This window comes from Acinonyx jubatus, chromosome C2 (genome assembly GCF_027475565.1).
Source record: "Acinonyx jubatus isolate Ajub_Pintada_27869175 chromosome C2, VMU_Ajub_asm_v1.0, whole genome shotgun sequence".
Lineage (NCBI taxonomy): Eukaryota > Metazoa > Chordata > Mammalia > Carnivora > Felidae > Acinonyx > Acinonyx jubatus.
Genome location: NC_069384.1, coordinates 104,426,112 through 104,454,105, shown reverse-complemented (window position 1 = coordinate 104,454,105; position 27,994 = coordinate 104,426,112). Strand labels below are relative to the sequence as shown.

Sequence of the window (27,994 nt, the reverse complement as noted above, 5' to 3'; positions counted from 1 at the left end):
GATCAGGGGGGCTCACGTGAGCGTAGCTCCACGTGACCTGCCGCGGTGTCACGTGAGCTATCGCAGTGAGCACATTCTTCACTGGGCTTTTGGCCGCGGAGCTTTATCTCGGAGTTACCACTCTAGCGTCGATATTTCCCCGGTTCCATGGGAGAGGACGATGAGGAAGCGCGGGCGCTGCTGGAAGGCAGCCCCAGTGAGGCTGGCAGAGGTGCTTCGGCCGTCCCCGCTGTCCCCCGGGCGCTGCCGGCCCTTTGCGACCCCAGTCGCCTGGCGCACCGGCTTTTGGTGCTGTTGCTGATGTGCTTCCTAGGCTTCGGTGAGCCACTGGCTGGGTAGGGTGGGGCTGATAATCAACAAATTTCCGATTTTCACTCGGAGCCCGGAGATCCGCCCTGAGCTGACAGCCGCCACACGGCCTCAGCGCAGCTTCTGGCTTCCTTTCGCGCCCCTCCCTCCCCCCGTTCGCAACCGAATTCAGGCCTGTGGATGTTGCCTGCTCTGCAGCATCTGGCTGGTGGGAGTCAGGGGACTGAGCTGGGCGAGTTTTGACCCACTCTTTTGCTTTGCAAGAAGTCCCAGAGGCTAGCAGCTCGCCTCCTGGGGCCATAGATGTGAAGAAATCCCTATGTCGCCCAAGCTTCTGTCGTTATACTTTTTGTTAAGAAGGGATTCAAAAAGATTTACTCACCCGTAAGCACCCACCACCCGCCTTTTAAATAAATAATACGTTAGCAGTCTATTGTTTGTTTCTCACCGTCTTTGGGTAACATGTAGGAGTGTGTCTGCGTGATAGCTTCAGTGAGTAGATGTGTGGTTACTCTTCCGCTCTGCCACTAGTGAATCTACTGGAGTAGATTTGTGTGTGGTAGTCTTGGCGGTATTTGGTTTCAGTTACGAAATCTGAAGACTCTGAAAGCAGTTTCTTAAGATAATTTTTAAAACATCTTGTATTCCAGCAACTGATGTATTCCGTAGCATTCTAATGTCAGCTTGGTACGGAAGTAATAATGTGTTTTGCGGAGGGATTGGCTAAAACTGGTGTCATTGACAGGTTTAGAACATTATTATGGTGGATAGCTTAATGCTGCTGCTGGAATAGTAAACAGGCATGAAGGATGGTTTGGCCTTAGTTTCCTTGTAACTCTGTTCACCCCTCTCCCCACACTTTGTGGAAAGATGGTGCCCATCAAAGCTTTAAAGCATGACACTGGTATCCTTTATCGCAGTTAAAGCAGGAATCACAACTTGCTGGGTTTAGAAACCAAAAAGAAGAACAATACAAAACACTTAGAATTGCCCCACTCAAGTAGACAGATTATTTTTGGTAAATTATGGTTAACTGCCTGGTTTCAGAAGCCAGATTCATATCTTTATACTGATAATTTGCTTTCTTTTGAACTGGTAGCTTCTAATATGTACTTCTAGAAAGTGAAGAAGTGAACTCAGTATTATCTTGTATCCCATTAAAAATCTGTTAGTTATATTACTTTATTTTTATTTTTTAAGTTTATTTATTTTGAAAGAGTAAGTGGGGTAGAGGTAGGGAGAGAAAGATGGGAGAGAGAGAATCCCAAGCAGGCTCCACACCACCAGCACAGAGCTGGGTGCGGTGCTTAAACTCAAGAACCATGAGATCATGACCTGAGCTGAAATCAAGAGTCAGATGCTTAACCGACTGAGCCACCCAGATGCCCCTAGGTATATTACTTTAAATCTGAGTGCATGTATATCAAACCTCTCTACACTTCTTTCATATCCATACAGACATTATCATCATGTTTTAATTTAATGTTTTAGAACTCTGTTTCTTCTTCAATCCTGGTGCTGTATTCACTAAATTATTTGATCTTGGGTATTCTGTTTGCAGAGTTAGATTCTTACTTCAAACAAACAGAGTAGTTAAACTCCATTCCTGTGCTCTCATGGTAAGTGGTGAACTCAGGTAGCATTATTAGGAAACTGCTGAGGATGTTTGTTAGATACTGTGTGTGTGTTTTGGTAGCTTTAAATATGGAAAATATAGCTGCTTCATGAAAATGCTAAAAAAAATAGACATGGAGCATGATAATAGTAAAATGGAAGAACAATTAGTTGTTGATTAACTTCTTAATCTAAGGTCCCAATATTTGCTATATATGCACATAAGTAATTTGTAAATGTTTTGGCATGTTTTCTCTGCATTGTTTGGCTACAACTTAAAAAATATTAGTGGAAAGGAAGTGGTCCACCGTGTTAATCCTTAAGCCCCTCATATAAACATTGAAAATCACCATTTGAGTAGTATTTACAGCTTGAAACTTCTGTATGGGCAGTATTATCACCTATGAAACATTTGTTGTTTTTTATTCTAGGCAGCTATTTTTGCTATGATAATCCTGCTGCTCTTCAGACTCAAGTCAAACGGGTAAGTTGACTTTTCACCTCGTTTCTTTCCTTGGCTTTGGAATGAGTATAGTTGTTGAGGCATGGTCAGGTCTCAGATTGCCTAGTCTGAAACATTGTCCATTGAGTCCATGTTAACATCTGTAGTCAAATCCATATGTAGCAAGGAGTGTTCTTGAGTTGGAATGAGTGGCCACAAAGACTTCATTTATAGCACTTGTCGCTTGATATTGTTTTACACTTTAAATAAATAATTAAGTGCTATTTCCATAGAAATGCCAAAAAGTATTAGCAGATTTTTGTTTGCATTTCACTTTCTAGTTGCATAATCATCTGAATGGCAAATGATTTGGTAGCAATAACTTTTTACTTTCTTAAATATGTCTTTGTTATTGTTCTTTCATTTAAAAAATTTTTTCTTTAATATTTATTTTTGAGAAAGAGAGAGACAGAGTGGGGGGAGGCAGAGAGAGAGAGGGAGATACAGAATCTGAAGCAGGCTCCAGGCTCTGAGCTGTCAGCACAGAGCCTGACATGGGGCTGGAACTCATGAGCTGTGAGATCATGATCTGAGCTGAAGTTGGATGCTTAGCCAACTGGGCCACCCAGGTGCCCCTGTTCTTTTGTGTATTTTTAAAAAAATTTATTTATTTTGAGAGAGAAAGAGAGCAGGGGAGGGGCAGAGAGAGAAGGAGAGAGAGAATCCCAAGTAGGCTCCATCCTGTCAGCACAGAGGCCGATGTGGGTCTGGAACTCACAAACTGTGAGATCATGACCCCAGCTGAAACGAAGTCGGACACTTAACCGACCAAGCCACCCAGGCGCCTGGTTCTTTCATTTTTTAAATGTGGATGCTGGTTGCAGAGGATTCTGCATGTCAGTATTTTTAGTCTGGTTTTTTAAAAACACATTTGATATTTCCCTTTTCTTGTGTATTTAATTTTTAAAAATTTACTTATTTATTTTGAGAGAGGGAGAGCAGGGGAGGGGCAGAGAGAAGGGGAGAGAGAGAATCCCAAGCAGGCTCCACGCTGTCAGCACAGAGCCTGATATGGGGCTTAAATTCACAAACTGTGAGATAATGACCTGTGCTGAAACCAAGAATCAGGCATTTAACTGACTGAGCCACCCAGGAGCCCCTATTTTCTTGTGTATTTAGATTTCTGTCTTTGGACAGCAAGAAATAGATTTGCCCCTCACATTCTAGAACGAAAGGGAAAGAAGGTAGAAGTTAGTTGGAAGGGGTATGGATAGGTTAAGATAATTTTTTTCCATGTGTTGGTGGGGGGCACCAATGCAGATAGTATCATGGGAATAAGAGTATAGAAGATGCAGGCAAATGCAAATGGAGGTGGTCCCAGTAATGGGGGATCTAATTGACCCTGGACACCATGAAGCCTCTGAAAAGGCATGTGGACCCAGGAAGTTCCCAGGGAGCCCATGTGTGACCATTTTTTCTGAGGCAGGGGCCGTAGCAGACATGAGCTTCTCAAAGCAGTTAGTGACTACGAATGATTAAGAAACGCCTGCCCTACACAAAAATAATGTTTTGATTTGTTGCTAAACTTAACTGTTTGGAAAAAAATAGTTTTATTTTCTTTTCATATAGGATATGCAGGTGAATACCACGAGATTCATGCTGCTGTATGCCTGGTATTCTTGGCCCAATGTAGTTTTGTGTTTTTTTGGTGGCTTTTTGATAGACCGAGTATTTGGAATACGGTAAGCTTGAAAAACATCTCACCTGTGGGTAAAATATTATTAGGAAAACACAGAACTAGTTAAAATATTTCTAGGAAGAAATGAATAAATGAATAAATGAATGAATAAATAAATAAATAAAATGAAGAAATGAATAAAATTCTGTACCGACTATGATTTTATGATTTTTTTTTTTATGTCCCTGGAATTGACTTTTGAAATTTGGTTGGTATTTCAGTTAAGGTTGGGACTAGTAATGCTACTAATGGAATATGGTAACTCAGTTATCTAAAAGTGTAAATTATGTCCTCACTTGGGACCAGGCAAACCAAGGTCTGAATCCCATTGCTGCCACTTGCTCAACTTCTTATTGTGAGCTGTCCTGGCTTCCTGAGCTTTAGGTTCTTCATTGGTAAAGTATGGGTAATAATTCCTGCTTTACAGGGTGGTTATGAGGATTGAAAGAGATACATGTATGGCATTTGGCTCATACGTAGTATTTGCCTCATACGTAGTATTTGCCTCTCCGAGTCCCAGTGATATTTTCTCTTTCTGCCTTTGGGCATTGAAATTTTTGTGGCCACTTCTGTGGCTGAGGAAGGAATAACATAATAAGCTTTGTCACTTTTCATCCTTAGGATTATGTATGTATTGTTAGTGGAGACTTTAAGGGGGATGTAGTCTGGGAATATTTTCAGGAGGCAGAGTGGAAAATGATGAAGGATCTTCCAATCATATCTGATGGGAAAGGATTGAAGAGACTAAAAGTGTTTAGACTTGGGGACTTAAAAATTTTGAAAGATTAAGTATAAAGGAGAAATTAAATTTATTTTGCTTGGTAAAGGGATGGAATTAGCATGAAACTTCAGGGGGACAGATTCTACTTATTATGATGAAGACTTTGCTTGGTCAAGGTTGATGAGGGACCATGAATTGCATTGGGACCATAGCAAGTTTTCCAGTGCTAGAGAACATTCAGTAGATTGAGAGGGACTTGAGTTTCAGAAGTATGATTTCCTCATAGGATCTTTAGGGACTGTTATAATACTGGTGTTTTATTACTCTGGGGAAACATTAATCAGATATTCAAAGTGTAGAATGTGTAAGTAGGCCGATTTGTAATTGTATTAACTTAGCTGATATTTGTCCTTTTAAAAATAGTTATACTAAGTGGAATAAATCAGACAGAGAAGGACAAATACCATATGATTTCTCTCGTGGAATCTAGAAAAAAACCTGACAAATAAATAAACAAAAAAAAAAAGCAAAATCTTACCTAAACAGAAAATAAACTGATAGTTGCCAGAGGGGAGGGGGATGGAGGGTTGGCCACAATGGTTAAAGGGAGTGGGAGATAAAGGCTTCTAATTATGGAAGGAATAAGTTACAGGAATAAAAGGCACACCATAGGGTATATAGGCAATGGTATTGTAATAGCGATGTATGGTGACAGATGGTAGCTATATTTGTGGTGAACATAGCATATGTATAAACTTGGGAAATCACTGTGTTGTATACCTGAAAGTCATATAACACTGGGTCAAACTATACTAAAAGAACAAAACAAAACAAAACACAAACAGGAAACAAGTTAAAAATAGTTTTAGTTATCAGGAATTGTAACCACTTAAAATTACTTAATCTTGGAATAAATTCTAAACTATTGATAGTAATTTTGTAAAGAATGTCCATTTTTAAGTGGGAACCCTGGGAACTTCTTAAAGATTATGTAACAAGTTTTGTTTGTTTAAGAGATGAAAATGGTTTAAACTAACATATGCCATTGCTAAAACTTCTGGAATCTCCTTAGAAGTCAAGACTTCTGTAGATTAGTATTTAGCTGGGAAAGCTGCTGACTTAAGAGGCAGACCAGCACTTTGTTTTTCTTTCCTTGGAGGAAATGTATGGGGGTAAAGAAAACTGAAGTGAATTATTACTGAAGGACTTGGTGACATACTCTTAATTCATTCTCTTTCTCTCTGTCTCTAACAGATGGGGCACCATTATTTTTAGCTGCTTTGTTTGCATTGGACAGGTAAGAAAATCCAAAACATTCATTGTTATTTATTTAACAGTGACTTCTTGTCTAATTCTACCAGCAAAAATGTGTTTATTGAATGCCTGGCTTAATTAAGCAGGGTCCAGAAATGCTCATGTGGCATAATACATGGTCAATTTTAAGCCTTGAGCTAGAGGAACATTAATATCTAAATTTCACGTATTTACTGAGAAGGGATGTTAAAACCATTATAGAAGTTGTTATTCATTGTAAGTTACTTATTTCTCTTGAATACTTGAAATTCACTTTTTCATTGATTCTACGTTATATTCTACGTTATAGGTAGTTTTTGCTCTGGGTGGAATATTTAATGCTTTTTGGCTGATGGAATTTGGAAGGTTTGTGTTTGGGTAAGTTATATGTAATTTCATTCATTCTAATATATTATAGTTTTAGTGTTCACCTATCAATTTATTGAAGATTTAAAAAAATCTATTATTGTCTCTTCTGGAGAATTACCTCAAATCCTCGAAATCTAACTACATATACACAAGACTGTTTATTGTGTTACTTTTCCTTTAAACTAAGCAACAATTTTGAGTGGTCATTGTTAACTCTGGGGTTTGAATATTAAATAGTTCTCTAGAAATGATATTTTTGCTGAGTGTTTTGTTTTTTGTTGTATTGAAGACTGATTTAAACCTCATTTAGAAAAGTATAGACCATCAATTTGTAGGTTGGTGATTTTGCTGTTTCTTAGTGGGTAATGTGCAGGTCCTTTTGAAACCTGTTAAAGAGGCTTGAATGGGCAAAATACCAATAGATTGATTATTCTTCATGAATTTCAGTGTCTGTTCAGTAACTCCATTCTGAGTCCAGCCTTGGGCTTCCTGCCCTGAGGATGCAAATGACATAACTTATTTAAGCTTTTAGAAGTACTGGAGACATGTAGACTAATGTGGCAATTCCATATGTAGACAAAGTGCTCTAAGTGAGAGAGAAGGAAACAAAATGTATATAAAAAAAGAAAGGGATTCAGAGATGGAAATGTGGTCAGAAATGGCCTCAGACGTGAAGTATGTTTTGGCATCAGTATAGGATTTGGATTAGTAGAAGAGAGAGGGAAAATTTTGGATTAGGACAGAGCGAGAAGGGTTCAGTATTAGGATATGGAGGAGAATCTCCTAACTGAAAGCCTAGAGGAGGCGTGGTCAATATGTAGAACTTACAGAAGGGAAAGTTAAAACCCAGGAAATAGGAAAATGTCGAATATGCAAGCGATTTGCTTGAAAAATGAATTTTTGTGTTTCCACAAAGTATGAACCACTCTTCCCACATAGACATTTTATATAGCATAGGTGGATATTTTATTACAGGTCATGGTTGTTATTGCAGCACACCACATTCCCCCAAATTTACCAGTGTCATACAGCAATTACAATGTGCTTGTGAACGTTGTGGATCAGGAGTTTGGGCAGGATACAGCATAGATGGCTTGTCTATGCACCTGATGTCTGGAGCCTCAGCTAGAAACATTCATGTAAAGTTGGGGGCTGGAACCATCTGAAATGTTGTTGACTTATATGTCTAGTTCTGGCATTGGGATGACCTGAAGACTAGCACTGCTGGATGGAGTGCCTAAGTGTGGCCTCTCTGTGTGGCTTGGCTTTCTTATAGCATGGCGTACTGAGGGTAGTTGGACTTCACACCAGGTGGTTCAGGGCCTCCAAGTGTGAATGAGTGAAAAGGCAGATGTCACCTTTGAGAACACAGCACCATTTCCACCATATTACGTTGCTTGAAGCCGTCTCAAGCTCACCTAGATTCAGGAGTGGGAACGTAGATCCCATCTTTTATTAGCAGGGTTGTCAAAAATTTAAACTTGGATTGTTCATTGTGGTATTTCCATAAAAGCTGTGACTTTTCTTCCTTTCCTCATTTTTAGGATTGGTGGGGAGTCCTTAGCAGTTGCCCAAAATACATATGCTGTGAGTTGGTTTAAAGGCAAAGAATTAAACTTGGTGTTTGGACTCCAACTTAGCATGGCTAGAATTGTAAGTATGACAAACTAATGAAGCCAAATGCGAAGCAAGGGATTTAATCTTGTAGTTATCTCATAAAAATTTGTTTTTTTTTTTAGGGGCACTTGGGTGGCTCAATCGATTAAGCATCCGACTTCAGCCCGTGTCATGATCTCACAGTTCATGAGTTTGAGCCCCACGTTGGGCTCTGTACTGACAGCTCAGAGCTTGGAGCCTGCTTTGGATTCTGTGTCTCCCTCTCTGTCTGCTCACCCCCCACTCACACTCTGTCTGTCTCTCTCAAAAATAAACATTAAAAAAAAACACTTAAAAATTTTTTTAATGTTTATTTATTTTTAATGTTTATTTATTTTTGACAGAGAGAGAGAGACATAGCATGAGTGGGGGAGGGGCATAGAGAGAGGGAGACACAGAATCCGAAGCAGGCTCCAGGCTCCGAGCTGTCAGCACAGAGCCCGACGGGGGCTCGAACTCACGGACCTCGAGATCATGACCTGAGCCAAAGTTGGACTGAGCCACCCAGGCTCCCCAATGTTTATTTATTTTTGAGAGAGAGATAGAGTGCAAGTAGCGGAGGGGCAGAGAGAGACAGAGACGCAGAATCTGAAGTAGGCTCCAGGCTCTGAGCTGTTAGCACAGAGCCTGCCGGGGGGCTCAAACTCACAAACTGCGAGATCATGACCTGAGCTGAAGTCGATGCTTAATCAGCTGAGCCACCCAGATGCCCCTGTAGTTATCTCTTAAAAATAACAGGATGAAGTATGTTTTTGCTTGATAAATTAGGTATTGATTTTTTCTGTGTTTCTCTAGACTACAATATAGCATTTACCTTCCTTTAATTAAGGCATTTCTAACCTTATTTCACTTAGAAAACAGTGTAAAAAGACTAATTTTGTTTTCATTAGTTCAAAGAATCTGAGCATTGGGAGGGATCTTACAGGTTTTGTTATCTAATTTCTTTGCCTACCTTTGGCATCCCTGCTATGAAAGTCTTCACATATGGTCATCCAGACTCTCCTTGCACATTTCCAGTGATTGGAAGCTCACTGTATGATAGGGCAGCTCATCTACTTCAGTTAACTTTATAAAGTTCAATCTCATGTAGAGATGAAATCTGCCTCCACAAGTTTTTTCTGATTGCTCCCACTTTTGGCCTCCAGTTAATGTTTATTTCCTCTACTCTGCACCAGACCTTTCTTGTAAAGACAGCTCTTAAGTTCTTGGTCAGACGTGCTCATTTCCTGTGGTTGTCTAAACCACATGACATGGGTTTCAGCTCCCTGACCATGGTGCTCCCGCCTGCCTGGGCTTACTGCTGGTGGTCATACTTTTCCCAGCATTTGAAACCTGGAAATGTTCGTGGTGTTTCAGGTTTGGTTTGATGGGAAACGTTATACTTTTATTAGTGCAACCTATAAGGTGTTTGGCAGTCCCAAACCCTGTTAGGTTTTTTTTTCCCTCATAAACTCCTATGAATGGAGGTTTTTAAAAAAATCCTTGCCATTGAAAATCAAGGTTCAAAAGACCAAGGTTCCAAAAATGGCATGAAAATGCTTGTAATATATTCTTAGGAAAGAAGAAATCGAGTATACAAAAAGTTTTTAATGTACTGCTTCATTATATGAAGTATATGACACGTATGTATAATCTATAGAACATTTTTGTGATTTTGTGCATGCAGTTCTAATTTTTCACCACTATCAACAGTGCTGTTGTTGTGTGACATTGCGTAAAACTTGCCTGCATCTCTGATTGTTTCCTGAGACTAGGTTGCTAGGAATGAAATTGAGTCTAGAGGATTTGTTAGGGTTTGTTAGGACATATTCTCATATTATCCTTCCAGCGATATTTACATCCCCATTTATGGGATATGGAAGGATCCTTTTTATTACAGCTTGATAGTACAGACTATTATTACATTAAAAAAAGTCATTTTAGGGGCATCTGGGTGGCTCAGTTGATTGAGCGTCTGACATTGGCTCAGGTCATGATCTCACGATTTGTGAGTTCCAGCCTTGCACCGGGCTTGCTGCTCTCAGCGCAGAGCCTGCTTCGGATCTTCTATTCCCCTCTCTCTCTGTCCCTCCCCTGCTCCCACTCTCAAAAATAAATAAAACATTAAAAAAATTTTAAAAAGTCATTTTATCAAATTGATTAGAAACACCTAAATATTATTTAATTTGTAATTTTACTTAGTGTGGTTTCCCATATTTAGACAATATCCACAAGGATATTCTGAGTACTTCATTATGTATCTTGTGCACGTCAAGACATGTCTGTGGCAGTTTGTGGGTCTTGTTGTCTAATAACTTGTCAAGGATGTAAGATGCAATCTTTGTGATACCAGTGTGATTACTAGTGATCTTCAGGTTCTTTTCTGTGCAGTCCACTCAGCTGCAGTCTTTTCCCAGCTGCATTCTGAGGAGCCCCCAGTTTCTAGATAGGAATCTCAGGGGCTTCTAGGATGCAGGGTGGGGGTTATTGGAGTAATGGGAGGACCTGAGGAAGAGGTGGAGCAAGCCAGACCTCAAGCAGCCACCTCTTCTTCAGCCAGAATGGCTCAGCTTTGACCTGATTTCTGTGCTTAGGGTCCTTGTGAGATGCATGAGACCAAAGGATTCCATTACAGAGCTGTTGGGGTAGATGGAGTTTTGGTGTTTTTGCACTTCCCTTGTCCTTGTGCATATTCAGAATGGTCAGAGAGGTTCTGGCTTTACTTCTCCTTTTCTGTAGCCTGAGCTGAGTTTGTCTGGTTTTGGACACTTGATCTGTTACCATTACACCTTCAGGCCGTGGACTTTTCATTTTTATTATTTATCTCTTACTGGGGGTTGGGAGTTCAGCACCCTTTTGATGTTCATTTGTAATGTGTCACTTTTAAACTCATTATTTCAACAAATATTTATTGAGTACTTGCTAAGCCATGTCGTGTTAAGCATTTTAGAATTAAAGGATTATTAAGGTGACATCCCTATCTTTGAGAAGCTTTTATTTTTTACTATAATTCTAGGAAAGTTTCCAGTTTTATACCTATGCCCCATTTATACGTTGTTGCTCATTTGAGTAATGCCATAAGCTAGCATTCTGTAAGAAGTAGCCATGTGTAGGGCACCTGGGTGAGCATCCTGTCTTGATCTTGGGTCTCTCGGTTCGTGAGTTTGAGCCCTATGTGGGGCTCTTTGCTGACAGAACGGACCCTACTTGGGGTTTTCTCTCTCCCTCTCTGCCCCTCCCCCGCTTGTGCCTTGCCCCCCCCCCTTCTCAAGATAAATAAACTTTAAAAAAAATTAAAAAGAAATGAATAGCCATATGAAATTTGCTATTGTATTTGCTGTGAGAATATTGTTGAGGACATATTCATTTCTCTGTCTTCAGTGTCTGACCTATTAACAGCATTTAAAACAGTTAACATTCCCCTTACCTTGATTTCTTCTCTTGGGTTCCAGGACACTGCATAGTTTCCCTCTTGCCTTACTGTCTACTCCTGCATGTTTTGCTGGTTCCATCTCAGTCTTCTCAACTTGTAAATGTGGGAGTGCCCCAGGGCTTGGTTATTGGACATCTTTTCTTTTCTTTTGACCCCTCCTTGGTGATCTTATCTAGTTTTGAACTTTTTTTTTTTAAATACAAACAATAGCATTTATTTACCATTTTATTTATTTATTATTATTTTTAATATAATCTGTCAAATTGGCTAACATACAGTGTGCTCTTGGTTTTGGGGGTAGATTCCTGTAATTCATCACTTACATACAATACTCAGTGCTCATCCCAACAAGTGCCCTCCTCAGTACCCATCACCCATTTTCCTCTCTCTCCCACCCCTCCATCAACCCTCAGTTTATTCTCTGTATTTAAGAGTCTCTTATGGTTGGCCTAGTTTTGAACTTTTAAATAGCATGTCTTTGCTCCTGAATTTATATCACTTGTCCAGGTCTTTCCCCTGAATTCCACGCCCCTATATGCAACTTCCTACTTGACATTTCCATTTAGATATCTAGTAGGCATGTCAGACCTGACATGGCCAAACCCAGCTGTTGCTTTTCTACCAGTTATCCCCCAAACCAGCTTATGCTGTAGTTTTCTCATCCTCAGTTATGAGCAACTCTTTTCTTCCAGTTGCTCAGTCAAAACCTTAGATATTATATTAAATTACTCCTTGCCCTTCAACACACATTTTCCAATAGCAAACCCGAATAGCTTTACCATCAAAATTCATCTATTTTCTGACCACTTCTTATGATACCCACTGCTAGACATCCTAGTCCCAAGACCCTTCATCTCCATTCTGGATTATTGCACTAGCCGTCTAATGCCTGTCCTTACTTCTGCCTTCATCACCCCTTGTAGTCTCTTTTGAATACAACAGCCAGGGCAAGTCTGTTAAAATGTATGGAATCCTGCCACTTCTCTACTCAAAACCGCAGTGGCTTCCCATCTCACACAGAATAAAAGCCAAAAGTCCATATTATAACCTATAGCCTGTCTCCCCACCATTTCCTCTCCAGGGATCTCATCTCATTTTCTTTCTTGTCCACTTACACTGTTCCAGTCTCTGCCCTTCCTACTGTTGCCATGTGCACTTATTGGCTATTCCTTCTGCCTGAATATGCTGTCCCTCCCAGTTCACCTGATAACTAGCTTCCTTCAAGTTTTTACTCAAAGGAAAAAAAAAAAAACTCAAGTTTTACTCAGTGAGATTTCTGTTCTCCTTCCCTGGTGTATTTTTTCCTTATTTTTAGAAGTACTTTTCACAATTTAATATACTTCATATTTTCCTCTTCTACCCCACTGAAGTCTAAGCTTTATGAGAGCTGGAGATTTTTCTGTTTTATTCTTTATTATATTTGCAATATCTAGAGTAGTGACTGGTTCAATCAGGGCCCAGGGATTGCTGAATGAAGAAGTGAATGAAGATGATATTTTCTGTATTTTTATATTTCTGTAACCTTTACTGTCTTCTTATGGACAGGATGATTTTTTTTTTTTTAGATGTCAATATCAGTAAAAGCTGTGCTTTTTCTGAGCTAAAGTTTATTTTATTCATAGGTACCGTATGAATTTTGTCACTCATTGTGTTTCATTTTTGCTTTGGCTGCTAGGAAATTCTAGCATTGTGTTGTTTTCCATACTAGCATTTTCTATAAACTGGGATTTTTTTTGTGTGCAGTAATCTTATCTGTGGCTTTATCTTAGTTTGTTAGTTTTTTCCTAGTAGTGTTTAAAAAAAAAATCTGTCTCTTATTTAATCTGAATCCTGTTTTATCTGTTTCTCCTAGCCACCTCACATCCTTTTGGAACAAGGCAGAGTATATACAAGTGAAAATTACGTATTTTTTCCTTTTCTTTCAGGGAAGTACAGTAAACATGAACCTCATGGGATGGCTGTATTCTAAGGTTGAAGCTTCGTTGGGTTCTGCTGGTCACACAACCCTTGGGGTCACACTTCTGATTGGTGAGTGGATCCTGATGTCCCACGTTTTGTCTCTTCTGAAAGCATGTCATGGGAAGTATTGTGGCAGAGAGGGAAGAACACTGGAGTCAGGGATAGGCCACTTTGGTTATAGTTTTACCTGAACAGTTCCTGGTTCTTGGACCTAATTAGAAATAGTGAATCCTTCACCCTTTCCATTTACTTAAAATGGAGGATCTTGTCCCACCTTGTCTACTTTAGTGTTGTCATGCTGAGCAAATAAGAGAGTGTGTCTGAAAACTCTGAAAACAGAGACTTTATGCTTGTAAGGTGTTACTAGTCTGTAGCAGAGAGATAATTACTTCCTTTTGATCAAATTCAATTGTATACCCATAGAGCTAAGATTTTATAGAAGTCAGAGGTAATATCATATGGTGGGAAGTCCACTAAGTTGGGAGTCAGGAGTCTGGGTTCTAGTCCTGCCTCTAACTAGTTCTGTCATCTTGGACAAGGAAGTTAAATTTTGTGTCTCAGCTTTCTTTTCTGTAAAATTGCAAGTGTTTGACCAAAGCTGTATAGGTCCCTTCTGGCCCTAAGTTCCGTTAGCTAAGGCTTGGGTTATGCTGGTTGCTTGGTGGGTCACTGGGAAACATATGAGGCCTTCTGGAGTTACCACCTGTGCTTTTTCTCTGAGCAGCAGATTTTTGTAACTGAGCCCAGTGATGGGTAAGAGGTCCACTTTCAGAGCCCTACAGAGACTTGTGGGATGGTGAGGTGAACATTCTGTGCCATCTTTTATTCCTTATAATTCCTTGATAATAGCTTGGTAGAAAGAGGGCATTGGACAGGAAATCTTGGACATGCAGCTTATACCTAGGGATTCCTCTTTTCCTCCCTGCATTCCCAAACCCCATGCTTTATTTAAAACTTCTTTTTTTGATGGGGGGTGGGAGGGAGGGGAGGGTGGGTGATGGGTGTTGAAGAGGGCATTTTTTGGTATGAGCATTGGGCGTTGTATGGAAACCAATTTGACAATAAATTTCATATATTTAAAAAAAATAAATAAATAAAAATAAAAAGAATAAAACTTCTTTTTTACTCTCAGATGCTCTTTGGGATTCCTTCTAGTCCTCTCCACAATGGAGAATATGAGAATTTAAAAAAATTTTTAAGCCAGAAAAGATCAGTGCCATCAAGTCAAAACCTCTGATTTTACAAATAGAAGTTGAAGCTCTGAGAGATTAAGTTCTGTGTTGAAGATCATTCAGCTTGTTAGTGGCAGAAGTAGAACCCATGTCTACTGACTCTCATTTTAGCAATTTTCAGCTAGACCACATTATGAAATTAAAGATTCATTTATTTTACTGATCTTCTTTTTAAAAATCTTGAGAAGTATAAACTTTATTCACTCTTTATCCTGATTTGCTTAAATAATATAAGATTAGCATTAGCTAGTGATGCTGAGTATGCAAAGGAAAGAGAGCCTGGGTGAACTGTGCTGTGGGGAGGGTGGGTCCTTTGGGCTGCCAGAGGGTAGGTAGGATCAAGGGTTACAGACTTGGGAAGGAATCTAGAGGAAGATGAGATGATCACAGAATCAGACTTTGCTTTTATAATTTTTTCCCTCTGGCATCTGTCAATAATCAGTGCTTAGACTGAGTTAAGGAATTAGTACTGATTTGCTAGTTGGTCATCCACTTTGTTAAGTCTGTATTCTGCTTTATAACCCTAGACTAGTATGTTCTAGGCTTTTCCTTCTAGTTTCTAACCTTCTATTGGGAAATAATATTAGTAAGAGTGACTGTTGTTTGTTGAGTTCTTACCACATGCTATTCCTTTTCTTTTGTCCTGATTTAGTACCTGTAGGATTTTCTTGTATGTGTCTAGATGCTATCCCTTTTAGTTGCTAAGTTTTCTGCTGTTAGGTAAGGTGCTGCCTCTTGGGAACCTTCAGTCTGATTCTCTTTTAAAAACGTCTTTCTTTTAAAAAATTTTTTCTATTATAGGAGGTATAACATGTGTTCTTTCACTAATCTGTGCCTTGGTTCTCGCTTACTTGGATCAGAGAGCAGAACGAATCCTTCATAAAGAACAAGGAAAAACAGGTAGGTCTAAACGCAAGAAAAGTGGGGCTTTGGGAATTGCAGACCTTTGAGGATAATTTACAATGAGATAAGTTCCTAATGTAGTGTTATATCCCAGTGAGGCTTAATACATGTTTGTTTGGTTTTTTTTTAATCTTTTATTTCCCAACCTATTTCTACTTGTCTAAATTTTGGGGTACATTTTTTTTCCCCTTAAGCATTGACAGCATTTACATTCTTGTATTTAAATGCAAAATGATGAGTGTTCTTGAAGGGGAGCAGGAAAGTAGACACTAATCTTAGATTTTGCTTTTTCTAATGTCTTTTTAAGTTTTCCCAGAAACTATGTTCCAGTAATTTACTGAGAAAAGTATTTTGTAAACTGAATGGTAAAGGTTTATCACATGATAAAAGAAAAATAATCTTGACCTAGATATGCAAAATTATGCTGATAGTTTCTTCCCTTTCTTTTTAAGGTGAAGTTATTAAGTTAACTGACGTGAAGGACTTCTCCTTACCCCTGTGGCTGATATTTATCATCTGTGTCTGCTATTACGTGGCAGTCTTCCCTTTCATTGGACTTGGGAAGTGAGTATTCCCTAGGATTCCATTTTTGTTGGCTAAATTATAATGAGAATTTAATCACATAAATGTAATTTTTTTAGCTATGAATCTTGCTTTTCCAGTTTCAGTTTATATTTACACAGGAATTGTTTTACATCCTGGCATACAACTGATTTTCTTTGCTTTAAGATTTAGTATTTGGCTTAATAGTTTTAATTATTTTTTTTGATGAAATACCTAATAATAGTTTTTGATTCATAATACAGCTTTATTTTAATGCTTTATATTGGACTAGCATTCTTTTTTATTTCCTCTTTATTCCTTTGTTTGGAAGCTTTTTCTTGAAAATGGAAACAGTACTTTGGCTCATTGTGCCTGGGCACATTTCCATTTGCTAGGATTATAATTATACCAGGGTTCAAAATCATTCTTTTTTGCTCTGTCACCTGCCTCTCCCTTTCCATTGGCAGCTGCTTAAACAGAGCAGTGTATGAGTGTATATGTACTGAGTGTCTTTGTAATCAGAACCTTTAAATTGAGACTGTCTGTGACTTTGACACAAAGTCACATGCATTATTTTGCAAAGAACCTATCCGGTCCTACTTTAAGGGAAAGAAGCACTCTTAATATCATGTAGTAATACAGTTGATTTTCTGAAAACTTATGTGTACTGTTTGCTGTATTTTTAAAATGAAAAAAATTGGGGGCGCCTGCGTGGCTCAGTTGGGTTAAGCGTCCGACTCCTGCTCTGGTCATGATCTCCCAGTCTGTGGGTTTGAGCCCTGCATTGGGCTCTGTGCTGACAGCTCAGAGCCTGGAGCCTGCTTCGGATTATGTGTCTCCCTCTCTCCTGCCCCTCCCCAGCTCATGCTCTGTCTCTCTCTCTCTCAAAAATAAAATAAACATTAAAAACATTTTTTCAAATAAAAGTAATGAAAACAAAATGGAGCGCCTGTGTAGCTCAGTCAGTTAAGTATCTGACTTCGGCTCAGATCATGATCTCTCAGTTCGGGAGTTCTCTACTGTGAGCACAGAACCTGCTTCGGATCCTCTGTCTCCCCCTCTTTCTCTGCCCCTCCTCCACTGGTTCTCTCTCTCAAAATAAATAAATACACTTAAAAAAAAAGAAGTATATAAAATAAAATGAAAAAAATTCACATCAATATATTTTATTTAGTTAGTGAAGTATTTATATAAATACTAAAGCTTTAGCTCCAGTTGCTTGAAGATGAATGTTAAATAAGATGGGAAAGTAGTATCAAGAAGGAAAAGTTGGGGCACCTGGGTGGCTCGGTCGATTAAGTGTCCGACTTTGGCTCAGGTCATGATCTCACGGTCCGTGAGTTCGAGCCCCGCATCGGGCTCTGTGCTGACAGCTCAGAGCCTGGAGCCTGTTTCAGATTCTGTGTTTCCCTCTCTCTCTGCCCCTCCCCTGTTCATGCTCTGTCTGTCTCTGTCTCAAAAATAAATAAACGTTAAAAAAAAATTTAAAAAAAAAGAAGGAAAAGTTGACTAAACTTGAGTTTTTATTTAGTTTAATTATAAACAATAGTTCACTCTAAAGTGCTTATTTCTGTCTCTCTCTCTTTTATTTTAGAGTTTTCTTTACAGAGAAATTTGGATTTTCTCCCCAGGCAGCAAGTGCTGTTAACAGGTATTTCATTAATTCTGTAAGTGCTTATTGTGTGTTTAGTGTGGGTCTATAATTATAACCAAATGTCCTAATAGATAAAAAAGACATGCGATTTAACATCCATAGTGTGAAACCAAGATTATATTGGTACTTGATCCTGAGAGGCCATCTTTGCATTAATGGAAAACCAAAGAAATCTTGGACCACCCTTTATATCTTTAAATTTCTGTTTGTTGATGACCATTTTAGAATAATGCTAAATAAAATGAGCTAGGATTTGCTTTGTCTAGTGATTTTAGGGACTTTCTGGATGTGATATATTTCATTAAATATCTTTTATATTCTCTGGACAGTATTGTGTATGTCATATCAGCTCCGATGTCCCCGATATTTGGGCTCCTGGTGGATAAAACAGGGAAGAACATCATCTGGGTTTTGTGTGCAGTGGTTACCACTCTTGCTGCCCACATCTTGCTGGCCTTCACGCTGTGGAATCCTTGGATTGCTATGGTAATATCATTGTTGATGTTTGTGGGGATCAGGGCTTTAGGGAAGACTCTGTAGAGTGCAGGTCCGGAGCCACACTCAGCTCTTCTGATAGCAGAGCTTGTGACAGTGAGAAAAAACATGCCTTGATTTTAATTTCTACAAAATAACTATTTTTAAAGTAAATATTAATTATTAATGCATAAGGTATTTTTAATTTATTTGGCTTATTTAACAGTAATCTCAATGCTGAAATCGAATTTGAAATAAAGTAGTCTTATAAAAGCCAAAATGCGTATTAGTTTCATTTATTTTTCTGTACTTTCATCATAGGTGGCAAAAAAACAAAGAAACATACAAAAAAACCTATCAGCCCAGGATTCATGATTTTGCATTCTTTTGTCTTTAACTCCTAGAAGGTTAAAAAGTGACAACGAATTCATCAGATTTTTGTTATTGTTCTTTAGAATGTCATTGTAAAACTTTTTTTTTTTTAACTTTTATTTATTATTGAGAGACAGAGACAGAGCATGAGCATAGGAGGGGCAGAGAGAGAGGGAGACACAGAATCTGAAGCAGGCTCCAGGCTCTGAGCTGTCAGCACAGAGCCCGACGCGGAGCTTGAACCCATGAACTGTGAGATCATGACCTGAGCTGAAGTTGGACACTTAACCAACTGAGCCACCCACGCACCCCAGAATGTCATTTTAAAGACCACAGGCTTAATGAGTGTATATGTTTGCACTCTTAGTGAGATTTCCATAGGACAGATTCTTGGAAGTTGAAATGCTGTAACAGAGGATTTGTGCATGTGACATCTTGATAGACATCATGAAACTTATCTAAAAAGTTTTTACCCATTTATAGCTTTACCAATAATACACAAATGTGTGTGTTTTTTAGTATCCTAGCCATGTTGGGTGCTGGCCATGTTTTAATCTTTGCCAGTATGATAGGTTTAGATGATCTTATTTAAACTTAAATCATAAGGTTTCTTTTTAACTAAAGAAAAGTCTGCATTAGGTGATGGATAGTTCTCTGCCATGCCGTTCAGTTAGGTGTTGGTTACCCAGAGGTAAGATAATGGATTGTTGGTGTGATGTTGCCTTGATTGCTTAATTTGTAATTAATCAGTACTGGAAAATTAGCTTGCCTGAAACATTGGTAATAATTTTTTGCAATTTACCTTTATTTTCTTATTTACTCCTTAATTGTACTCTGGGCCCAGTCAGTTATATAGGTATGTAATATAAAATGGTTAAGACTGTGTGTGTGTGTGTGTGTGTGTGTGTGTGTGTGTGTGTGTATCAAATGTGAATTTTAGCATAATTGCAATAAATTTTGTATGAATGTTGATATATTTGCTCTTAAGTCACTCTAGCTAATCTGCATCAAAGGAAAATCACCTTTTGGTTAATGTTAAGCTTTTTTCCTTTTTGGTATTGCTTTCTACAGTGTCTCCTGGGAATCTCCTATTCGTTACTTGCCTGTGCATTGTGGCCAATGGTGGCATTTGTAGTTCCTGAACATCAGCTAGGAACCGCATATGGCTTGTAAGTGTTTGCACCATAATGTCTCTCTCTGCTGTATCAATTTAATTATCGTGTAAAACTCTACGTCTCCTGAATCCAGTCACCTTCAGGCTTCTGGGACAGCTCTGAACCTGGAAATCACTGGAGAAGTTGGTTTAATCTATGGGTGATATTGTGGCAACAGAAATGCTCCAAGCCTCCACAAGAAAGCTGGAGTTAAGCTAACCCATTAGAAGTGATTTCTGACATTGACATTGGCTGCCTGTTTATCTGAGGCCTTCTGAGTGAGAAATTGAGGCCTGGTCTCTGGCCCAAAAAGCAGAAGGGGGAAACTGCACCCGTGTTGGTATTCACTTAGCTCTTTCTTTCATTCAGCAGGAAAGTATTGAGTTCATACTTCACTTAATAAGACAGGCTCCCTTACCTTTGAGCATAACATCTAGTAGCAGAAACAGTCATGGGATAAAAAACAATTCTAATCAGGTCGTTCCTGGTTGAAAACATCTTTTGACACTAATAGTATGTCGTTTATAGATACTAATGTTTAAAGTGAATTGTTATTCTGTGTGTGAAGACTTTCTAAATTGAAATATGTTTTTATATTTCTTGAATTGTAGCATGCAGTCCATTCAGAATCTTGGGTTGGCGATCATTTCCATTATTGCTGGCATGATATTGGATACTCGGGGATATTTGTTTTTAGAAGTTTTCTTCATTGCCTGTGTTTCTTGTAAGTGTGATGTGGCAACATTTAGTTTCTTATAAAGTGTAGCAGAATGTTTTATTTATACTTTTAGGTTTTTGTTGTTCTTGTTCTCATTTTCCCTCTTTTAAACCAAATCCCTAAAATGTACCTCTCAGATTTGCCTATTTCTTAGTCTGTACATCGAAGTTTTCCAGCCAGTGGTTTTCTAGTTCTATGAAGATTTCCAAGCATTTTTTAAGGAGATGCCTATTTTTAAAAGTAGTAATGGAATTTGCTTCATATTCTGTTTTAAATACAGTTTTTAGGAAACATTATCCGCTTTGAAGTGGAACCATTTAAAGGGTGCCAGGTATGTTCCTGGTGTGAATGTATAGAATTTGGTATGATTTAGGTGTGAGTGCTCATGGTTTATTCATTAGGCAGCTTTTAATTGCTTTTATTCTTAGTCTTATAATTTAATTTTTACCTAAAATTTAATTTAAATTTTACCTAAATTTTACCTAATGATTTATTCGTTAAAAATAGGAAATACTAGGAAACTGTTGAAAACTACAAAAATAAACTAGTATTTTTCCTGTGGTAGGCTTCACCACACATATAGTTGTAGTTACCTGAAAAAAGTTCTTATATAACATACCAAATTGTCTATTATGCTTTATTTATTTTTTTCATCATGACATTTCTGTTTTTTTTAATATAATTTATTGTCAAATTGGTTTCCATACAACACCCAGTGCTCATCCCAACAGGTACCCTCCTCAATGCCCATCACCCACTTTCCCCTCTCCCCCACCCCCATCAACGCTCAGTTTGTTCTCAGTATTTACGAGTCTCTTATGGTTTGCCTCCCTCCCTCTCTGATTGTAACTTTTTTTCCCCTTACCACCCCCCGCCATGGTCTACTGTTAAATTTCTCACGATCCACATATGAGTGAAAACATATGGTATCTGTCTTTTTCTGACTGACTTATTTCACTTAGCATAACACCCTCCAGTTCCATCCACATTACTGCAAATGGCATGATTTCATTCTTTCTCATTGCCAAGTAGTATTCCATTGTATATATAAACCACATCTTCTTTATCCATCCATTATGCTTTAACATGTGTTTAATTGGCAAACCCTAGTGATGATTTTTATCAGACCTCATTTACAGGGATTAAAGACCATTTATACTTGAAATGTGGTATTTGTAGATAATTGTTATGCAAAGCCTGACTGTATTATATTATCTCATACTCTTAGAGTAAGCACATCATATTTTAAAAATGTATTATTTGTTTTTAAAAAGTAGATGATACAGAATTCACAACTAGGTAATGAAAGTATTTTTGTCTGTTTTTGATGCTGCAACATGTGGTTTAATTTCAGTCCACAATTCCACATATATTTGATTCTCAAACCTGACACCATGCCATTTAAAAATGTTTTTGTTGCCATATTAGCTTAAAGTAAACAAAGTGTGCCTCACCTGTTAAGGTAAAAAGCCAAATCCTGACTTTCTAAGGTTTTCCCTGGCTCTGGGCTTCTGGGATTCAAATGACCACGTTCTCATGTTTGGTGAATTTGTAAAATGGATATGATGTTTTCAGACTAGAAGGATTACTTCTGTTTGGTTCTCTGTAAAAAGATAAGTAGGGTGCTGGCAGGACTTTTTGGAAGTGTAAGGAAGGACTACCATTTAAAAGGGAGAGGAAAGAACTACAGGGATGATCCGTGGGTAGATCAGCCCCTTCTGTCTCAGCTTCTTTGTTTCTGGCCTGCCATGCCTGGTCTCATGTAGCCCATGGGAAAAAATGGTGTGTAAATAATTTTTAGTGATTTTTGAAAACTAATGTGAATAGTGTTTTTTTTTTAATTATTATTATTTTGAGAGAGAGTATGAATGCATGTGTGGGGTAGGGAGTATGGGGGGAGGGGAGAGGCAGAGGGAGAGGGAGAGAAAGAATCTCAGCACCAATATGGTGCTCAATATTATGACCTTGAGATCATGACCTGAGCTGAAATTAAGAGTCCGACGCTTAACTGACTGAGCCACCCAGGTACCCCAGTAGTGTTTGTATTTTTAAATGCCGGTCAGTAAAGATTTCTCTAAGTTTTACTTTGTAATTATGATTACATAGGAATCATTGGGAAGAAGTACATGTTTTTTAAGGACCTGTTTTTTTCCACTTTCAGTGTCACTTTTATCTGTGGTCTTACTCTATGTGGTGAATCGTGCTCGAGGTAAGAATTCAGACATTTTCTTCTTAAACCACCGTGGATCATCTTGTGGGGTCCCTGGATTGTCTACATGCCTCTTTAGAGCCCAGTGCTTTAGTTATGTAATAATGACATTCCATTCGTAGTGATAGAAACACAATTCATTATTTAACATATAATTATGTGTTCTGGAACTTCAGATTTATTAAAATTGTTGTCATTTTCTTTCTGGCCAGTTTAAGTTTTGTAATATAACATTTTAGATGTTCTTTTTTATGTTAGCATAAAAAAAGTATTACATTTTTAAAAACTTAAAGCCATTATTGTGTTATTGTCTCATATTTTAAAAAAGTGCACATATTTATAGCTACAGTTTGCATTTTAAGGTTTAAAGTGTTTGATAGAGAATGAGGTGATACACAATTTTTCTTTTGCTGTATCTTCTATATGCGTTTGTACTTCTTTTAAAAAATTTTTTTAATGTTTATTTATTTTGGAGAGAGAGAGAGAGTGAGAGAGAGTGAGCGGGGGAGGGACAGAGAGAGGGAGACAGAATCCAAAGCAGGCTCCAGGCAGGAGCTGTCAGCACAGAGCCCAATGCAGGGCTGGAACTCACGAACCTTGAGATCATGACCTAAGCCGAAGTTGTACGCTTAACTGACTGAGCCACCCAGGCACCCCATTTTCTTTGTTTTTTATAAGGTTTTGATGTTACCTTTATTAATTTTTCTAACTTGCTTGCCCTGAAAGGTTGTTATGTACCTAGAAAAATGTGTGTACTTGCTAATTAAATTATTTTAGGTCATTTCCTTTAGTTTCTCTTAGTTTTCGCTATTATTGAATATTAATACAATGTCCCAGTTAACACGATGTAATGAAATACGTAAGTCCAAGCTTAAAAAAAACAAAGCTCACATTATACAGTGATTATTTGTATTTGTATCATATAAAGATTCTTAAAGTACATTCCACCCCTGCCCCCCCTTGGGAAGGTTCCAGGAGATAAACTATTTCTTTCTCATCTTCTGTAGCCTTTTGTGTTACTTTAAGGTATACTAATGTAAATGTGTGTGTGTGTGTGTGTGTGTGAATGTTTGAATTTTAATTTTAGTAGTTTTATAGAAAAGGTTCTGTGCTTATTTGTGTTTTAGGGGGGAACCTAAATTATTCTGCAAGACAAAGGGAAGAAGTAAAACTTTCTCATGCTGAGTAAGTATTAAAAGAGAAAAGTTGTCTTTCTTTTGCAAATCTCAAACATTAGCATTTTATTTCAAAGTATGAGGTTTGGACTTTTAAGAAATTAGTCTTCTTGAGATTTGAGAGCTAGAAATTATCTGTGGAACTAGTGTAACAAAATTCTTACTTGTTCAGAAAATTTAAATAGGGTCAATGTCAAGGGTTAAAATGAAGGGGGATAAGAAGAATTGGGCTTTAAATTGCTTTCTGGGAGAGAGAGAGAGAGAAAGACTTGTAGTATTTGTCATTTATTGGAGGAAAGGTCTTTGTCCTAAGCTCCTATTCTGGGCTTACCCTTCCATTCTCTCTGATGTTGTCTTTTTCTTAACTAGTTGAGATAATTTTTCATCTTCTGCTACTAACATTCTGTGTCTTCTCATTTAGAACAGATTAAGTATATAGTGTGGTGTTTAAGTTAATTTTTTCCACAAGTGTATGCTAAAACATAACTGATTCTATTTCCTGTTACTATAATTTCTGATTTTTTAGATATTAAAATTTTTATGATTTAAAAAATGTACTTATAAACATATGCCATGTAATTATAAGTTTTGTGAATTTTGTATAGCTTAAAATCTTGTAGAACAAAGCTGTCTTTTAAGGAGGTGATTCTTGGCCATTTCAAATTACCTTTTAACATAGTAATTCTACTTCTTGAAATACATCTTGAGAATATAATCAAAGCTATTACAGGTTTTAAATGTCTTTATGACAGTCTTGTTTGTTATATCAAACAGTTGGAAAGAACATGAATGTCCCAAGGTAGGGAAATGGTTAAATAAATTATGACACATCCATATAATATGTTGTTAAAATCATGTTTTAGAAAGAATTTAAAAGTCAGGATGACTTTTTTTCTGTCCGTGCACCAAGTCAGAGATACCTACCCTACCACATGTTAAGTAGACAAAAGATTAAAATGCAAACATAATATCCAGTTTTGTTAAAGAAAAAGTATGCAGGCATGTGTATTTCTTACTTACTTACTTGTATATGATAGAAGAAATACTGAAAGGAAAAACCCCAAATACTAACAATTCCATTTGAATGGTAAGGTTACAGGCATACATTTTCCTTTATCCATATTTTCCAGATTTTCTACATTGATCTTATGTTACTTTTACAATCAAGAGGAGTTAAGAGATATTCAGCAAAGTGTGCAGCCTTTAATATTTGGCACTACATGTTTTGTAATGCTTATGGTTTTTATTTTGTAAACCAGTTGAGACCTCCTGTGTTTTCTTTCTCCTTTTTGATAACTTACTGCATTGTGTTTTGCAGATGAGAAGCTTAAATGACTGTGTCATGAGATGGGCTGCACACATCATTGGTTTGAAAACTTCTATTTTTTTTTTAAATCTAGAGATTAATCATTAGGAAAAATAATGGTGTGGAAAGTTTTTATATTTATATTTCAAAAATACCTATTTCAAAGTATATTTGTGATGACTATTTTGGCCTCTGTCTTATGAATTGTGTATTGCTGAAGAATTCTACTTTGGAATGGGCTAATCAGTGAGGTTTAGAAAGTTTCTCTGGTATATACAGGTGAACTTTAGTGAGGACAGTAAATAGTGGAAAACTTGGATCTTGTATTGAGATAGTTTTCAGAAGAAGCATCTTTAAATCTTAAAGCAAAAAAAAAAAAGGCTTTTGAGGGGTAGAAGGGATATTTTATACAGAATAAACAATGGCATGTTCATAGGCATTCCCTATTTTGATAGGGAATATTTGAAAGATATTTTTTATGCAGTCTTTTCATTTTCACAAATAGCAGATTGAATTCTGCTCTCTTTAGTTATGAGAGGTTGATGAGCAGTGGCCCTTTTGAACTTCTTTGTATCTCCATGACTCAGGACCCTGATCACTTAGAGATGTAATTTTGTGCTAGAGTTTTTTCTTACAATCTAATTAATTACTAAGCAGTATCCTTGAAATTATGCAGATCTACATGGATTAAAACACTGCAAAAAGAATACTTGATGTCTTTTAAAACTTGATTGTTTAAAAAATATTAAAACACTGATTTTAACTGTTAATTATTTGGAAGATGATCTCTATAAGAAAGTCTAAGTTGGAGGGGCTCTGGGGTGGCTCAGTCCATTAAGTATCTTGACTCTTGATTTTGGCTCAGGTCATGTACTCAGTTTGTGAGTTCAAGCCCCATATCAGGCTCTGTGCTGATGGTGTGGAACCTGCTTGGGATTCTGTCTTTGCTTCTCTCCCTCCTTCCCCAGCTTGTGCTCTCTCTCTCACTCTCTCTTAAAAAATAAATAAACAAACAAATAAATAAACTAAAAAAAAAGATCTAAGTTGGAATAAAGAAAATTTGCTTAATTAAAGTCTTTGTAAGTCAGTGGAGCACCTTTTTCTCCAGAGTAGGACTTTAAATCACATTTATATATTTTGGATTAAATATGGTTATAAAATTTCTTTGACAAACTTAAAAACTTTTTAATTGACTTAGTCTTAGCATATTATATGTTAAAGTCAAGAAATTTTTCATGTGATTTGCTTTTCAGGAGCATGCAGATATTTTAGACAACTATTAAACTGTCATATTTAGCTAATTATATTATTTGAAATATATGACATTGTATGCTTGAAAGTTCTGGAACACATTGAAAATGCATTCCTGATTCAAGTTAAGTTTTATTTACATCAATTTTTCTGATTTACCGTTTATTGTGTCATTATTCAGCTGTGAGTTCTTTACGTTTTGATTGCCCTGTGACTGTTCTAGCCCGGATTATTGAATGTTGGCTTTACCAGTTGGTGAGAGTGGAGGAAGCCAGCTGCTACTGTTGCTGGAGGGTTTGTGTGGTCCAGCCTCTGCCTTACTCTTTCCACCACCTCTGTGCCTCAGCCACAGTTAGCCGCTTAATTACATTTTTTTAAATGGGTCGTGTTCCTCCCCTTTTCAGGGGCCTTGTCCATGCTGCTCCCTCTGCCTAGAATATTTAACTCAAAATTCTCCACAAGTTGGTTTCACCTCATTCACAACAGAAAACCTTAGCCCCAGCTCAGAACCATTCTTCCTGTGGAAACTCTTCCAGGCCCTTTAGGCTAAATCAAGTTCTTCTAAAATTTCTGTGATCTTTGAAAAGCCCTGTGCTTTTTCCTTCTTAGCTTACCTCAGCTTATAATGAAGAATTTGTGATAGTGTGGGTTTTGTTATCTACCTCTTCCTTTAGATTGTAAGCTCCATGAGGGCAGGGACTATGTCTGTTATGTTAATTACGATTGTGTCAATAGTGCCTAGCACAAAGTAAGCACAAAATAAATATTTTTTGAATGATGCATAAATAAAAAGGAGAGTAAAGTGGAATAACCTTTTTGGAGGATAAGTTGGCAATATGAATAAAAAGACCTGAAAAGGATGGTGATGGGCTCTGTGCCTTTTGGCTTAGCAATTTCATTTCTAATAATTTATCCCAAGGAAACCATTAGACAAGTACACACATAAATGTCTTTTAAGAAAGTATTTTCATTGCAAGATTGCTTATAATAGCCTAAAATAGGAAACCACCCATGTTTATAAGAATAGAACTTTCGTTAAGTACTTTGTATCATGTGCTTAAAGTGAAATATTAAAGTAGTCATTAAATGGTTTCATTGGAGAGCATTGACATGGAATGATGGCATTATTATGTGAAGATTCAGAGTGCTGCTATTTTTGTAAAAACACACAAACGTGTCTGAAGGATATGTATGTAAATGTCTCTGGGTGATGACTTTCTTTTGGCTTATTTATGTTTTCTAATTTTTCAACAATAAACATTATATAATAAAAGTTGAAAGAAACCCACAAAAATCAAAATTTAGCACAAGTTTGAGTGCTATTTTTGAGAAAAGTGGAACTTGGTGTTCAGAAGGGAGAAAGGTAACAAATAGGTAGAGTTTCCCAAAGAACTTTGGGGATGTAGGTGGGAGTTAAACAGGGCCCTGAGTTAGAAACAGAATTTGCATTGACAGGAAAAAAATTGAATGTGAAGGGAACCTTGAGAGAC

At 37.5% G+C, this 27,994-nt stretch overlaps 1 protein-coding gene across 2 annotated transcripts; it reads left to right on the top strand.

The window, feature by feature from the left end:
- Window positions 1-30: 30 nt before the first annotated feature.
- On the top strand, window positions 31-27,609 carry MFSD1 (major facilitator superfamily domain containing 1). Of its 2 annotated transcripts, XM_015066008.3 has the most exons (16): window positions 31-319; window positions 2,355-2,407; window positions 3,995-4,107; window positions 6,079-6,121; window positions 6,428-6,495; window positions 8,031-8,139; window positions 13,480-13,582; window positions 15,547-15,645; window positions 16,101-16,212; window positions 17,786-17,842; window positions 18,175-18,331; window positions 19,763-19,860; window positions 20,457-20,569; window positions 22,725-22,772; window positions 23,900-23,957; window positions 25,266-27,609. In XM_015066008.3, exons 1-16 carry the CDS (start codon window positions 148-150, stop codon window positions 25,267-25,269), a joined length of 1,407 nt encoding a protein of 468 aa, XP_014921494.1. In that variant the 5' UTR covers window positions 31-147; the 3' UTR covers window positions 25,270-27,609. The 2 variants fall into 2 exon arrangements, with proteins under 2 accessions (XP_014921494.1, XP_026917335.1); XM_027061534.2 differs by lacking the exon at window positions 25,266-27,609 and having other exon boundaries at window positions 46-319; window positions 23,900-23,961.
- The last annotated feature ends 385 nt before the right edge of the window (window positions 27,610-27,994 follow it).

Coding starts and splice junctions, on each gene's coding strand:
- MFSD1 (XM_015066008.3), top strand. CDS start 148: ATGGGAGAGGACGATGAGGAAGCGCGGGCGCTGCTGGAAGGCAGCCCC. Junction 2,408..3,994: donor TTCAGACTCAAGTCAAACGG/GTAAGTTGACTT, acceptor CTTTTCATATAG/GATATGCAGGTGAATACCAC. Junction 17,843..18,174: donor GCAGCAAGTGCTGTTAACAG/GTATTTCATTAA, acceptor TTCTCTGGACAG/TATTGTGTATGTCATATCAG.